The sequence below is a fragment of the Peromyscus maniculatus genome, chromosome 19, assembly GCF_049852395.1.
Source record: "Peromyscus maniculatus bairdii isolate BWxNUB_F1_BW_parent chromosome 19, HU_Pman_BW_mat_3.1, whole genome shotgun sequence".
In the NCBI taxonomy this organism is placed as follows: Eukaryota; Metazoa; Chordata; class Mammalia; order Rodentia; family Cricetidae; genus Peromyscus; species Peromyscus maniculatus.
Window position 1 is genome coordinate 1,591,084 of NC_134870.1, and position 15,924 is coordinate 1,607,007.

The 15,924-nt window shown below is 39.9% G+C and overlaps 1 protein-coding gene, 1 long non-coding RNA gene and 1 pseudogene across 3 annotated transcripts in view; all 3 read left to right on the forward strand.

The window, feature by feature from the left end:
* The window catches only part of Mib1 (MIB E3 ubiquitin protein ligase 1), a 115,024-nt gene that overhangs the window by 31,485 nt on the left and 67,615 nt on the right, over window positions 1-15,924 (forward strand). For both annotated transcript variants that reach the window (XM_076554721.1, XM_076554720.1), the window contains exons 4-7: window positions 4,293-4,397; window positions 7,341-7,407; window positions 9,468-9,672; window positions 11,686-11,869. In XM_076554721.1, coding sequence (XP_076410836.1) covers window positions 4,293-4,397; window positions 7,341-7,407; window positions 9,468-9,672; window positions 11,686-11,869 — 561 coding nt within the window. The remainder of the gene's footprint in view (window positions 1-4,292; window positions 4,398-7,340; window positions 7,408-9,467; window positions 9,673-11,685; window positions 11,870-15,924) is intronic.
* On the forward strand, window positions 1,089-4,256 carry LOC143269516 (uncharacterized). Its single transcript, XR_013045960.1, has 2 exons — window positions 1,089-3,285; window positions 3,316-4,256. It is a non-coding gene; the product is annotated as an uncharacterized LOC143269516 (long non-coding RNA).
* Window positions 14,971-15,087, forward strand: LOC121824220 (small nucleolar RNA SNORA70; annotated as a pseudogene).

Sequence of the window (15,924 nt, forward strand, 5' to 3'; positions counted from 1 at the left end):
GAGATTTGGGTCAGGTGGAGTGGGCAGTGTGTTCTCAGGTCAGCAAAATATACCAGCAGTGGAGATTTTTTTAATTAAAAAAAATTTTTTTTGGTACAGGGTTTCTCCGTGTAGCCCTGGCTGTCCTGGAACTGGCTCTGTACATCAGGCTGGCCTTGAACTTCAGGTGTTTACCATCACCAACTGGCAGTGGATCTTGATGATAAGAGCTTTCAGCCTGTTCAACATTGGCTATAGTCTGGATGAATTACCCCATGTGCTTGGTGCCCAACTTGCAGGCTCTTTTTATGTCCTATTATTTTTCCTGGTTGCCGCTCTCTCCCCCTTGTTCTCTGTCCCATTATGCTTTACATACTCTATCTTTTGGTAGAGCACAGCTTTGGAAAGTTCAAAGAAGGCAAAAATTAATATTTTTATTCTGAAAATGATTTTATCTCCTTTCCCACAGATACGTAGGCAGAGGATTAGAAGTAATTTTTGCAAATGTCTTGTAAGACAGTTGCTGTGAGGCACCCTGAAGCCACAGAATTGGGACTTTATTGTTGTAGTTTGCTTTCTGTTGCTGTGACAAGAATACTGACAGAAACTAGCCTGGGGTGAGGCTGGTACTGTGTCCTGCAGGTTGTGTCCCACCGTCTAGAGAAGCAAGGACTGAAGTAGAAGCCGTGAGGAGTGCTGCTTATTGCCTTCCTATGGCCTGCTCACTCAAGACCACCTGCTTAGGGGTGGCACCTCCCACTTCTTAATCAAGAAAAGCCCACAGGCTTACTTACAGGCTCTGATCGAGGCAGCCCTTCAGTTACGGTTCCTTCTTCCCAGATGACTCAAGCTTATATCACGTTGACAAACAACAACAGAACACTAGCCAGTCAGCACTTTTGGGAGAACAGGAAAAGGAATAAAAGTAGACATTCCTGAAGCTGTGAATTATCACTTCAGTTTTGGTTTGTTATTTGCTATTTTATATATGCTAAGTCATATTCCTTTTAAAAACACTTTTGATGGGAAAAAAAATTTGTCATACGTCAAAGCAGATTCCTAGGCATTCATTGCCTAACTTCACAAATTATAACCCTTTAAAACTGTCCTTTATGCCGGGCGGTGGTGGCGCACGCCTTTAATCCCAGCACTCGGGAGGCAGAGCCAGGCGGATCTCTGTGAGTTCGAGGCCAGCCTGGGCTACCAAGTGAGTCCCAGGAAAGGCGCAAAGCTACACAGAGAAACCCTGTCTCGAAAAACCCAAAAAAAAACAAAAAAAAACAAAAAAAAAACTGTCCTTTATTGGCTGGGTGGTGATGGCGCACGCTTTTAATCCCAGCACTCGGGAGGCAGAGCCAGGTGGATCTCTGTGAATTCAAGGCCAGCCTGGTCTATAGAGAGAGATCCAGGACAGGCTCCAAAGCTACACAGAGAAACCTTGTCTTGAAAAAAACAACAAAAAGTCATTTATTTGTTGAAGAAACCCTGATCTATCATCTATGTTTTTCTTTTTTTGTGGTACTGAGGGTTGAACCTAGGACCTCACTCATACTGATAAATAAATAAAATATTAATAAAATAGATTTTTGGGGGCCTGGAGAGATGGCTCAGTGGTTATGAGCATTGCATGCTCTTGCAGAGGATCTAGGTTCCATTCCCAGCACCCACATGGTGGCCTCACAACTGCTTGTAACTCTTGTCCAGGGGACCCAAAGCCTTTTCTGGCCTCTGAGCTCCTGCACACATGTGCAGGTCATAATCTCATGCAGGCACACACATGTACGCATAAATAGAAATAAATCAATCTAAATTAGAACTACTTAAGGTAATGTTAAATTTACAACATGAAGTACTGGTTATGTTCAAATCTGAAGGAAGGTTATTGTTACAGACAACATGTTGCATGTTCACTTTAGCACATTACAGACTTGCTGTGTGAGATAATGCGGTGGTTAACTGGGAAGACTCCTAAAGCACGGTAGGGCAGTGATGGGTAGGGAAGATTCCTAAAGCACAGTAGGGCAGAAAGATGGTTGCCTCTTGAGAGACCGGTGGAGGGGTGGAGATGATGAGCACACAGGGTCTTGAAAAGTCTTGGAATTCTTTTTTTTTTTTTTTTTTTGAGACAGGATTTCTCTGTGTATCCCTGGCTGGCCTGGAACTCACTTTGCAGACCAGGCTGGCCTCAAATTCACAGAGATCAGGTTGCCTCTGCCTCCTGAGTGCTGGGAATAAAGGCGTGCGCCACCGCCACCGCCACCGCCACCACCACCACCACCACCACCACCACTATGCCATTCATTTTTAAAGGTAGTAGAATAATTATAAGCGTGTTCACTCCTTTTTTTTTATTACAAGTATACATATTTTGTTTTTTTACAACACATATAAAAATTTAAAAGAATATATGGCCTTATTAGTAGTTTAAAGCATTTCTCAAATGGTTTATTAAATCTTAAAAATGAAATCATTTTATTTCTACAAAAGCATTGCCAAATACCTACCCCACAGAACTATTTCTTTAGTACAGAGCAGGAAAGAAAGTTTAATGTGTATTTTCACTTAAAGTAATAATAGTCTGTTTCGTATGTTTGTGAGGTGCTGGTGGATATGAGTGGAGAAAAGTCATTTGGATGGCATGTGAGCAGCTCCCTGTTCTTAGGCAGCAGAGAGTGCCAGCTTGTGTGGGTGTTTGTGTGTGGGAGGGAGAGGGAAAGAGAGAACAAGTTAGAGTTTATTTAACCAGGTACGTTTTAAGAGTCAGTTGTTTGTGGGTGGACGTCCTGTCTGTGTGCCCACCACAGCGTGCTGTAGTAGCTGGGGTAGCCTGCTTTCTTGGGAACTGAGCAGCTCCGTATCGCCCACTGCCATTCTTCACAACTTTGGATTTGTCATCTTGAGCTGACTAGAAAACAGGTTTATCTCCAGTTGTTTTGACACGTGCTTAAAGATTTTAAATTATGTATTGGATAATTGGCTAAAAATAGTAAGCTGTGTTCTTAAAGGATTTTAAAATTCACATTATTCATTTTTTTGATAACCCATTAATGTGCGAATTCCTAAAGTTCTCATAATAAACCTGGGCCTGATACTGGGGTGAAAGATCAGAGAAGCAGAGCAAGCTACAGCCACCTCCTCTTACCTCACCAACTCCTCAGCCTGAAAGAGCCTCTAGCTGGCAGGGACGCTTCTGCTGAAAAGCCTTTAACCAAAAGGCATTAGTTCCTGTCTCCTCACACCTTATATTCCTCTCTCTGCCTAGCCACGTCACTTTCTGTCTCACCCTTCCTAGTACTGGGATTAAAGGTGTGTGACTCCCAAGTACTGGGATTAAAGGTGTATGCCACCACTGTCTGGCTGTTTTCTTTCCTAGACTGAGTCAATCTCATGTAGTCTAGGGTGGCTTTGAACTCACAGAGATCTAGACAGAGGCAGGCGGATCTCTGTGAGTTCGAGGCCAGCCTGGTCTACAGAGTGAAGATTAAAGGTGTGTGCTATCACTGCCTGGCCTCTATGTTTAATCTAGTGGCTTATTCTATTCTCTGATCTTCAGATAAATTTTATTACGGTACACAATATATCACCACATATTAATGTAATTCCTTTACCTCCCAATTAAAATTTTCTACAGTGATATTAGAATGTACTTCATAACTCTTCAGGTAAGGTCAGATGTGGTGACATAACCCCTTAATCCAAACAGGAAGTTTGAGGTCGCCCTAGGCTGTGTTCTGACAGCTCCCCCCAAACAAACAACAAGACAGTGGACTGGGGTACGACATGGCAGTAGAGTGCTTGCCTGGCATACAGAGAAGCCCAGGGCTGAGGACCACAAGGAAAAACCATCATAAACACACATCTTACACTTCTCTCTCTTGGGAGGCTGAGGCAGGAGAATTTTGAGTTTGAGGTGAGGATGGACTACTCAGGGATATTCTATCTTAATAAAACTTACAATTCTAGAAAAATAGGACCTTATTGATAATTCAACCATGCTAAAAGTGACGTATTTGGCAAATTGTTATTTTTCTTTATTTTGTTACATAAGTTGACAAAAAGCTTTTTAAGATTTCAGTATAATTACAGCATCTAACCTCTTTGCTACTTTTTTTTGTCTTTTGTTTTTTTGAGACAGGGTTTCTCTGTGCAGCTCTGGCTGTCCTTGAATTTGCTCTGTAGACCAGGCTGGCCTTGAACTCACAGAGCTCCTCCTGCTTCTGCCTTCTGAGTGGCTGGATTAAAGGCGTGTGCTACTGCTGCCTGGCTTCTTTCATTTTTTTTAAAAAACATTTTTTCCCTCTAAACTTTGCTAGGTAACAGAAATCCAAGACTGGAGTGCGTCGAGCCCACACAGTGCAGCGTATGTTCTCTGGGATAACGGTGCTAAGAACCTTTACAGAGTTGGCTTTGAGGGCATGGTGAGTAGTGAAGGCACAGCCGTGCAGTGGGCGGGCCGGGGTGCGAGCAGATGTGCGTGCGTGCGTGCGTGCGTGCATGCGTGCACTCTCTCTGCTATTGGAGCAGATGTGCCTGAGCCACGGGTCTGTAGCAGCAAAGGAGGTCTGTGGAGTGAGGACCTCAGCTCCTCACACCTGACCCAGTATAAACTACTTAATAGCAAATCAGCTTTTGCTATAGTAAAATGACTAGTGGATTTAGCTTTTAAAATCTAAACCAAAAATAAGAATCATCTATAGGGCTACTCCTTGGAGTAGATTTGGAGATTAGGATTAGCATGAGGTGATTTTTGTATTCTATGCTGTGGTAGCTGATAAAAAGTAATAAATTATTTTTAGGGAAGTTTTTTCTTTTCTCTTTTTTTTTTTAAGAGTTCTTATTTTATATTCATTGGTGTTTTGCCATGGGTGTTGAGTCCCTTGGAACTGGAGTTGCAAACAGTTGAAAGCTGCTATTATGTGGGTGCTGGGAATTGATCCTGGGTCCCCTGGAAGAGCAGTCAGTGCTCTTAATCACTGAGCCATCTCTCCAGCCGCTCTTGTAGCTTTTTGTTAAAGTACAGAATTGATGATTAAATGTGATTGTCTTGTAGTACATGTATTCTCAGCACTCCAGAAATGGAGGAAGGAGAATCTCAAGTTCAAGGCCATCTTGGGCACATAATGAGGCCTTCTGAAAAAATAAAAAACAAGATAAAGCAAAAAAGTGATAGACTTGGTAACATCTAGAGTTAAATGGAGAATAATGTAGGTTTATTCAAGAGAATGCTTTATATTTATTATGTTATTGTGTGACCGGGTCTCACTGTAGCCCTGACTGGCCTGGAACTCACAGAGATCTGCCTGCCTCTGCCTCCTGAGTGCTGGGATTAAAGGTGTGGGCACCATATCCAGCCTTACTGTTTATTAATTCTGAAATACAAATTTCTTCAGTAACCTTTCAATTCTAAACATATTCCCATTTAAGGAATTATTATTTTAATTGTAATACTAGGGTTTTGTGCATGTTAGGCAAGTGCCCAAGCACTGAACAATATCCCCAGCCCAGAGAATTCTTTTTCATTCTTTTCTCAGCTGTTTTTGCCTTCCATTTAGAGAGCAGAAAATTAGCCAAATGCCTCCTTACTATATTTTATTTATATATGAAAGCCAATATAAACTTAAACAAATGCTTTATTTATATTTTTTAAAATTTTTCATTGTAGCTGGAGTTTTCTCTCCAGCCCCGACAAGCCCCGGCAGTCCGACAGCCCACTTATAAAATAAACACACAGACGCTTATATTATTTAAACTGTTTGGCCTAATGGCTCAGGCTTCTAGCTATCTAGTTCTTGCATCTTAAATTAATCCATTTCTATAAATCTATGCCTTGCCATGTGGTTCATGGCTTACCGGCATCTTCACATGCTGCTTGTCATGGCGGCGGCTGGCAGTGTCTCCCTCTACCTTCCTGTTCTCTCAATTCTCCTCTCTGTTAGTCCTGCCTATACTTCCTATCTGGCTACTGGCCAATCAGTGTTTTATTTATTGACCAATCAGAGCAACACATTTGACATACAGACCATCCCACAGCATTTCATTTTGTTTTTTTCTTTGGTTTTTCGAGGCAGGGTTTCTCTGTGTCACCCTGGCTGTCCAGGAACTTGCTTTGTAGAACAAACTGGCCTTGAACTCAGAGATGTTGTCTCCATCTGCCTCTTAAGTGCTGGGATTAAAGGCGTGTGCCACCACTGCCTGGCTAGCAAATGCTTTAGTAATGCCAAATTTTATCACTGGCTATAGAGTCAGCTAATTTCCTACCTACTACGTATTAGTGACTCATATGCCACTGCATGCTTTTGAATTGTGAGTGTTTTTAAGGGTTCCAGCTGACTGTGTGTTTCACATGAAGATGTATGTGCTATGTGTTTTCAGGTAGTTAAATGAAGACAGGTCGATGGCCATTATTTGATGAGATGTCTTGAGGGTCACCTTCCCTCTCCACTGCTGCAGGCAGGGTGGCAGCAGTGTGCTTGCCTGTGTTTTTGTGTCTTATGGGCCTATTCTTAGGATAGGTTTTTAGAGGGAGAATTACTGAGTCAAACTAGTACATTAAATAATTAAAGCCTTTGTCTGGTCTGGGGTTGAGTAACATTTCATGTTTAGTGCATTCATGTTACATTGGGTTCTGTGTGGACATGCGGTTACCTCCTATACACAAATAACTCTTAGACTTTTTTTTTTAGTGCATCTGGTTTTTTTGCTTATTTTCTGTTTTTTCTTTAACTCACTTTAATTTTTTTGTAAGTAACACCAAAGATTAATGTCCATATTTCCTGTAACTTGTAACCACAGGTGTCTTCTCATTCAGTTACCTAAGTAAGAATGGATATATTTTCTTGTAAAAATAAGTGGGAAGGAACTTAACTAACCAGGTAGAGAAATTAACTGCAGAGGATCATAGGCTGGGTTTGGTTCCATTCTCTGGTCCTGCAGGCCTCTTGGTCTTACTTAATTTTCCTTCTTACATGTATTTGCCTTGTATCTTTAAAAAATGTGTTTGAAAGGATCAAATGTGGTGAGATTTTTGTTTTATTTTGGGTAAAATTATTTTAAAATGTGAATATGTTGTGCACTTCTCAAGTACTGGGTATTTCTTAGAGTTTATTGTTTGCCATGTGCTTTTGAAAATACTTGTGTTGAAGTTCTGTGTTAACTTCAGAATTTAAAATTAGATAGCCAAAGAAGGTAAATCAGGTCTGTCTGAAGATCATTGTTCTAGTGTCAGGTGTTTTGGAGGTGGGGTTGAATGTGGCTCTCCACCTGGACTCCCTCTGCTATGTGCTGAGTGAAACTTGACTGTTTCAGGTACTGAGTTACACTTGACGTTTTCATGGATTATTTTTTCTGGTTTCTTTTCTTAGTCTGATCTGAAGTGTGTCCAGGATGCCAAAGGAGGTTCTTTCTACAGAGATCATTGTCCTGTGCTAGGTGAGTTAGCAGATTCAAGAAAATTGCCAAATAATGAGTCAGGTTCATAGGATTAGGATCATGTCTAAATTGGACAGGAAAAAAATGGGATTATCATTAAAAGTTATGTAGAGAAATATATGGTTTTATTTTAGTTTTAAAACATTTATTCCTTTTCTATGGTTTATTTAGGCTCAGAAGGAGTTGTTACGTCTTGGGAATTGGTGTACTATTTGTTTCATAATATGGATTTAATACACTTTTAACTGAACTTACACCACTGAAAAATTTATGTTAGATTATATCAGTGTTGTGTCTCTCACACTACTGAGGAAAGAATTTGACAGTGTATTCCTTATAAATACCACACAGTTACTATATAACTGATTTCTTAGTAAAAGAACAGCTCCAAGATCAAGGTCCTGTAGTAAATATAAGTAATATAAATTTGTTTTAAAAGAGTGTGAAAACCAAAACTGCTTTCATTTGCAAATTCATTATTGCCATGTTCTTGTGGTGAAGTCCTCAGTCCAGATGCTCTCCTCGATTGTGTGGTGTCCTCTTCTTTCTGAGTCCTTTGACTCGTCTTTTTGTCAAAAAGTGCTTTTCTTTCTTTCTTTCTTTCTTTCTTTCTTTCTTTCTTTCTTTCTTTCTTTCTTTCTTTCTTTCTTTTATTTTTATTTATTTTATTTATTTTTTTTTTTAAGTTTTCTGAGACAGGGTTTCTCTGTGTAGCTTTGTGCCTTTCCTGGAACTCACTCTCGAACTCACGGAGATCCGCCTGCCTCTGCCTCCCGAGTGCTCTGCCTCCCGAGTGCTGGGATTAAAGGCTTGCGCCACCACAGCCCTGCTAAAAAGTGCTACTTTCTTACAGCATACCTCTGTTTCTTTCGGTGAGCTCCTATCTTACTTTCTTTGTGCCCTATAAGAAGAGTGTAGGCTCAACATGAACATTTAGATCTCACAGTGCAGTGTTTTATGATTTTACATCTTTACCCCAGAATCTTTATTTTAATTGGTCTTAGACAAAAATACAAATTTTTTTCTTTTTAAGATTTATTTATTTTTATTTTATGTGCATTGTTTTTTTGCCTACATGTATGTCTGTATCCTCTGGAAATGGAGTTACAGACAGTTGTGAGCTCTGTGGGTGCTGGGAATTGAACCTGGGTCCTTCTGAGTAGCAGCCAGTGCTCTCATCTCTCCAGCCCCAGATTTTGTTTTTTTAAAAATAATACTAAGCACATTTGGGGAAGCAATTGGGTTTCCCGTTACAGTCTGTTGAGTTACTGTGGTTACTGTAGCTCTGGTGCAGAGCTAGTCAGCAAGTCACAGAAGCAAACCTCTGACTGTTCTTTCCCTCCAGGACTCAGTACTTTAATTTAGGGTTGGTAGTCTTTTGTAGATTTTTGCCTCTACTTAGTTTTTATGAGTGATTATATTGTTACAATTTCTTTTACTTTTTTGTGGTTCTGGGAAGTGAGCTCAGTGCCTTTCACCTCCTGACAGAAGACACACCACTTAGCTACATATACACCCTGGCCCACATTGCTGCAGTGTTTCAGTTCATGTTTGCTTGCTTTTTCTGTAATCGAAAACTCAGTTCTAGAATCTTATACTGAGTTCGTAAAACACATTGAGATGAGATGGCACTTCAAAAGTTTCTAGATACTATTTGTGTTTAATAACACACTTGAAGAAGGGGTGGGTTACTGGGCACACAGTTGCAGTTAGTTCTGGTGTCTTGTAGCACAGTGTAGTTTCAAAATAGCTAGAAGGAAGAATTTACAATGACAATGATCATGTGTCAGTTAAAAATAAACTATTTCACTAAAAGGTACTAAGGGAATATCATGAGTAGTTACTAGTCAATAAACAAGGTAAAGTAAATGTAAAGAGCAGACTTGCACAAAGATACCACACTGATTAGAGAAGATAGAGAAGAAATGGAAAATTAACATAGACTTGTAAATCAGTCATGATAGCTGTGTAGTGATCACACACATGAATGCAGTTACATACTACAGTGATTCTTTTTTCATTCATTTTTCCCCTTTTATTAATTATGTTTGGAATTACAGGTGAGCAGAATGGCAACAGGAATCCTGGTGGATTGCAGATTGGTGACCTGGTAAATATAGACCTTGACCTAGAAATTGTCCAGTCTTTGCAGCACGGTCATGGAGGATGGACTGATGGGATGTTTGAGACTTTAACTACGACTGGAACTGTCTGTGGCATTGATGAAGATCATGACATTGTAGTACAGTATCCAAGTGGCAACAGGTTAGTATTGTTTCCTGGGTTTTGATGACAAAGGTAACATACACGGACAAGAGCCTTAAAGAAAGCAGGTAATATGCTGTAAGTCAAGGTTTAATAAAGTTGGTCCTTAGGCAGTAGATACAAATTCAGAATATGTTGGTAAGGCATTGAGGTGTGTGTGTGTGTGTGTGTGTGTGTGTGTGTGTGTGTGTGTGTGTCTGTCTGTCTGTCTGTCTGTGTGCACTTTTACATTGAAGTAAGGAAATTTGCAGAAGTTGGTTCTCTTCTATCCTAAGGGTTCCTCCGAGGTTTGAACTCAGGTTGTCATGCTTGGTGGTAAAAAATGCCTTTACTTGCTGATGCATATTGCTGGTCCCTGTATATGATTCTTACTATTCAGAGACCCTTTCTCTCTGGGGTTTCTTTAGAAAGAAATGTTCTTGCATGCTTGTAATATTTTATTTATTTATGTGTATGTGTGCCTGCATGAATTTATGTGTACCATGTGTATGAAGTAGCCATAGGAGGCCAGAGGAGGGCTTTGGATCCATTGGAATGGACTTAAAAGGTGGTTGTGAGCCACCATGTGAGTCCTGGGAATCAAACCCAGGTCTTCTGCAAGAGCTGTAAGTGCGCTCATTCAGTGGTTCTCAACCTTCCTAATCCTTGAAAACAGTTCCTCATATTATGGTGACCCTAACTATAAAATTATTTTGTTGCTACTTCATAACTGTAATTTTTCTACTGTAATGAACCATAATGTAAATGTCTGACAGATTGAGAACCATTGACTTAACCACTGAGCTATTTAACTGGTTCCTTCCATAGTTCTAGGAACAGGATTTTTTTTTTTTTTTAAATGTAGTCTGATCTTTCAGATCCGGTTATTCCAGATAAGTACTTGAATTCTGAAGAGTGTATAAAATGCAAATAATTTAGGAATTTATTTGACAAGGGATCTATTTTTGCACTGGAGTTGAGTGTGTGTTTAAGTGGAGTGTGTTTTGTATGTTGTGGTACATTTGTTTGATGAGTCATTGAGGAGTCAGGAAAATGAAAGGAAGATGATATGGTATGGAAAGATGCTTATGTAAAATAAAGAAGCCATAATTTTGGGGTAGAGACATAGCTTAATTGGTAGAGTGTTGGGCTGGCACAAATGAAGCCTTGTGTTCATTCCCCAGCACTGCATAAATCAGATACGAGGCACATGCCTGTAATCTAAGCCTTTGGGATGAAGAGGCTGGAAGACAAAAGAATAAGGTTGTCCTCTGTATGTTTGAGGCTAGTCTGGGCTATATGGGATTCTGTCAAACAAATAAACAAAAAAAATTTATTTGTGTGTGGTCCTGGGAAATTGAACCCAGGGTTTGGGCATGCCAGGCAGTCAATATCACTGAGCTACAGCCCCAGATCAGATTTATTTTGATACAGGTATTACAATTATGGAAAGCATTTATACATGGCAAATTAAAACTAGAGAGCCTTTATCTGTGAGATTGGCAGTGTTCTAGATCAGTGGTTCTCAACCTTCCTAATGCTGCAACTCTTTTAACACAGTTCCTCATGTTGTGATGATCCCAAACATATAATTATTTTATTGTTACTTCATAACTGTAATTTTGCTGCTGTTAAGAATTGTAATATAAATGTATGATATACAGGATATCTGGTATACAATGCCTGTAGAAGGATTGTTATCCTAAAAGAGTTGTGACTCCACGGTTGAGAACTCTTGTTAAAGGGCTGCTGCATTTGGTAGGCAGTTTGGCTAGGACAGAATGGTAAGTAAATATATGTGATTAGGAAAGAAAGCTTTTCCTTAAGCAACTCTGAAGAAACCAACTCTATGTTCACAATGATGAATGCACAGGGATGTTCTTTATGTATCGTATGTGCTGGTAAGCATTGTAAATTATACAAACAAAGAAATAAAAACCATCCAGAATGTAATTGCAGAGGATTGCTGCAGTGTTTAAAGATGTGTGGAGTGAGTTGAGTTCACGTGTTCTGAGCCTGGCTCTGCCTTTGTAGGTGGACCTTCAATCCTGCTGTCCTCACTAAGGCAAACATCGTCCGGAGTGGAGATGCTGCACAGGGTGCAGAAGGCGGCACCTCACAGTTTCAAGTGGGGGATCTTGTGCAAGTTTGTTATGATCTGGAAAGAATTAAACTTCTCCAAAGAGGACACGGCGAATGGGCTGAAGCAATGCTTCCAGTAAGAATATGTAAAATAATTTGGGAAGAGATATTATATTTTGCTTATGGAATTAATGAATTAAAGCAAGTTACTTTTAGAAACAATTGGAATTGAAAGTTAAATTTAAAAAAAAATACTTAAAATGTAATTGCAAAGTATTGCTTTGCATACACACAATACACACACACACACACACACACACACACACACACACACACACACAGAAACACACCACTTTTCTAGAATTGTATTCTAGGTGTACTAGGCAGCAAGATGTACTCATACCTAATTTATTCCAGCTGGATTAGCCTAGAAGATCCAGAAGGGGCCAGTATTTCTGATAACCCTGTCAATAATGTAGAATTGGGAGACAGAGGTTTTCCTGCTGTTCAGTCCCCCCGTGAGAGAGCAGCATGCTCTTCCGTCTCAGTAGTTCGACAGCACCACAGCCTTCCTGCTACAGGGAGCCTAAAATGTGCAGGGATGTGGGGCAGTACATGTGCATGTCTTCTAAGAGTAGTTTTGCTATCAATGATACAGCTTAATTTTTAGTTTTTCATTCAGTATATATTTCATCCACTGTTGAACAGTAATAAACAAGTTTATTTTGTCCTTCATGTATCTGTTCTTTTCTTTGTTCCCTCCTGTTGACCTGTTTTGTCCTCCTCTTCACCCTCCATCCTGTTTCTGCTTCTCGCCTGTGTTCCTCCACCCCTCCTCTTAGAGCTCATCACCCGACCGTGTGCTGTCCAGACCTCCTTTCTTAGGACAGTGCTTCAGTTCTTCCTCTTCACCCTCAGTTCTTGCCCTGACTAGCCTTATCCCATCTTGTCTTTACTGGTATCCTGTCTGTCTGTCTATGTACTCCTTCAGTAGATGTTTTAGAACATAAAATAAACCTGTTAGCTTTAAGGATACAATTGTAAACAAAACAAGAAAAATAAATCTCTTGTATATTACCTTAAAATACGAATGAGCAGCTAGCCAAGTTACTGGCAGCTGCTTGGCCCACATCAAAGTCTGTATAGCAGCTGAGTGAATGGATAGGGCATGTGGTAGACCTGAGAGCAGGACCTGTTTGCTGCATGAACTATCCAATATTGTCTAGTGTGGAGATTAGTGCTGTAACTGAAGCTGAATCTTAGAGTGCTCTTACTTAATTCAATTTGGCTGAATATGATAGATTCATGCTAAAATCAGCTGAGAACATCCAGAGCTCCCTTCCATCATTGTCTGTTAAAAGGAAAAAGTGCTAAGAATAGAAATTAAATTGAGTGGAATAGAGACAATGTGGACAAAGGACTGAACAGGTTCAGATAAAAGGATAATGAACAGGTTCAGATAAAAGGTAGCGGGATAATGGTCTTCTCTCCATGTGCAGCAGTTATTACTAAAGGCAGGGTTAAAGGACAGAACATCACTACACACAGAAGAAAGATTATGCACAGGAAACTGACAAAAGCTAAAGTGGGGCTGGAGAGATGGCTCAGAGGTTCAGAGCACTGGCTGATCTCGCAAGGTCCTGAGTTCAATTCCCAGCAACCACATGGTGAATCACAACCATCTATAATGAGATCTGGTGCCCTCTTCTGGCCTGCAGGGACACATGCAGGCGGAACACAGTATACATAATAAATAAATAAATAAATAAATAAATAAATAAATAAATCTTAAAAAATAAACAGCTAAAGTCAATTCAAAATAAATTAAGGACATGTCAGGACACAGAAGAAAGAAATAACAGAAATAAGGTGTTAGAACTTAAAAAAGAATTAAGAAGAAGAAGAAAAGGAGATGACTCAGTTGTAAAGACCCTCCAAGCAGGCATGAAGGACTGATTTCCTGTGGCTGGAACCCTTGTAAAAGTCATGCATCTGTGACCTAGCACTGGACAGCAGGGAGGTGAGTCAGCAGAGCTCGCTGGCCTGCCAGTCCAGTCAGTAGGTGAATGCCAGGGTCAGGGAGGCAGGGAGGAGGAGACCCTGGCCCTGACTGAGCAGTAAGGGCCCCTGCCAGCAAGGCTGGTGATCTGAGTTCGATCATCAGGACCCACATGGTAAGGGGAGAGGACTGTTTCTTCAGGTTGTACTATGTCATGGTACACACATATGCACTTGTGTTCACACACACACAACAAGTAAATCAAAATGTAATAAATTAAGTAGTGGAAGATATCAGTCACACACACACACACACACACACACACACACACACACACACCTCCATGAACGTATGTATCACACATACACATACATACATACATACTACACACACATTCATAGATAAGTTTTTTAAAAAGTGATGATTAAGTTGGAACACACACATAATTACCACAGATAATAGGAGCAATAGAAAGTTCAAAAGCATGAAAAATTTAAGTATGAAAAAAATATATTCTATAGAAAAGGACAAATATGAAATATCTGATATATGTATGTGTAAGCCCAGCAAAAGTAAAGGGCTGAAACAAATAGAATTCTTTTTGGTATTGCTAATATTTGAACTAAGATCTTGTGAATGCCAGACAGCTGTCTACCACTAAGCTAACACTTGTAATTCCAGCCAAATGCTTTTGAAATTGAAAACAGATTTGAGACTAGACTTCAAAGGGAGGACCCATGGCAAACCCGGGGAAACCTACTCTGATGGAATAAATGAGTCTTTATGGATAGGAAAAATTCTTTGGACCTTTAAGAAAAAGGTCAAATTATTGCTCACAATGGGAAGAAGATCATTTTGTTGTATGTAAAAATATCTCAATGTTTCATGCCAGAAAACAGTGATAATTAATAAAACTAAGAAAAGAAACTATATATTTACCCAAACTGACATTTAAGTGTGAAGATTGTGGATTGCTCTGAGTTTGTAAGAATTTAAAGGCCTTATTCCCATAAGCCTGTTCTGAGTAATCTAGTAAAGAGTTGAGACAATCCACGGGACTAGAGATGTGCCATCTGATTATGCAATATGTATTTATTTGTTTGGTTAATTAAATTGAAAGAGGAACACATACAATGATTGTGCAATCTAACAGTGTAACTGCAACTGTCAGAAGTGGAAATGAGGAAACATGAGAAGTAATAAATTGTTTGCTTTTTAGCTGTGTTAACTAACATGAACTACTGTTATTTAAAATTACTGAAAGCCCATTGTGCACTGGCTGAAAATAGCAGCCTCTGCAGTTGGGCATTCAGCCTGTTGCTTGTATGAGTTCCCCTAAGGGACCTTAGACAGTTTCTGTATGCTTATGTTGATCTCAATGCTGTTCCCCATCTAGGTTCTAGACAGGAATCCAGGTACCTTTGGAAAGTTCTAAGGCATAAGTAGCCAAGATTCAAATTGGCTAGGTCATCATGTTTATCTGTACCTAGAATAAGGACTATGATTAGTGACCTGTGTAGAGCCAGGTTCAAGGTCCCTGGCCACTAGAACATTCTACCTCAAAGAAGTGGGCCTTCACCAAGTTTAATGAATTTGAAGACATGGTAGCTGAGAAGTGGCTCATTCCTAATTCTTGTCTTCTGGAAAATTGGTAAGGCCTTGCACTCTTACTGGAGGGCTTCCACTGTGCTGGAGTAGTACACCCCACTAGTCATATTCACTAATAAATATCACATCCAGTCTGCTTTTAAAAAAGTGTGTGTGTGTTTACAGTACTTGGGAGACAGAGACAGGTGGATGTCTGTGATTTCAAGGCCAGCCTGGTGTACAGAGTGAGTTCCAGGAGAGCCAGAGCTACACAGAGAAACCATATCTCAAAAAAACCCCAAAAAAGTGTATGTGAAGGTATGGAGAAGGGGGTGGGGAGGAGTGTCATAAGAATACATGAATGGCTAGCTTCAGTATTGCTCATACTACAGAATAGACATGAGTCTTTCTTTAAAAGAAGGAGTAAAGAGATGTGTGTTTGCATTTGTATTTATATAAAGATTTTTGTTAAATATAGCTGTTAGTACACAGTACAGACTTTGTATTTAAAAAAATGGTGACTGGAGATTTAAACTCAGTTGTTAGAGTGCTCACAACTGGCTCACAGTAGTCTGTAACCTCAGTTCCAGGAGAGCTGATGCTCT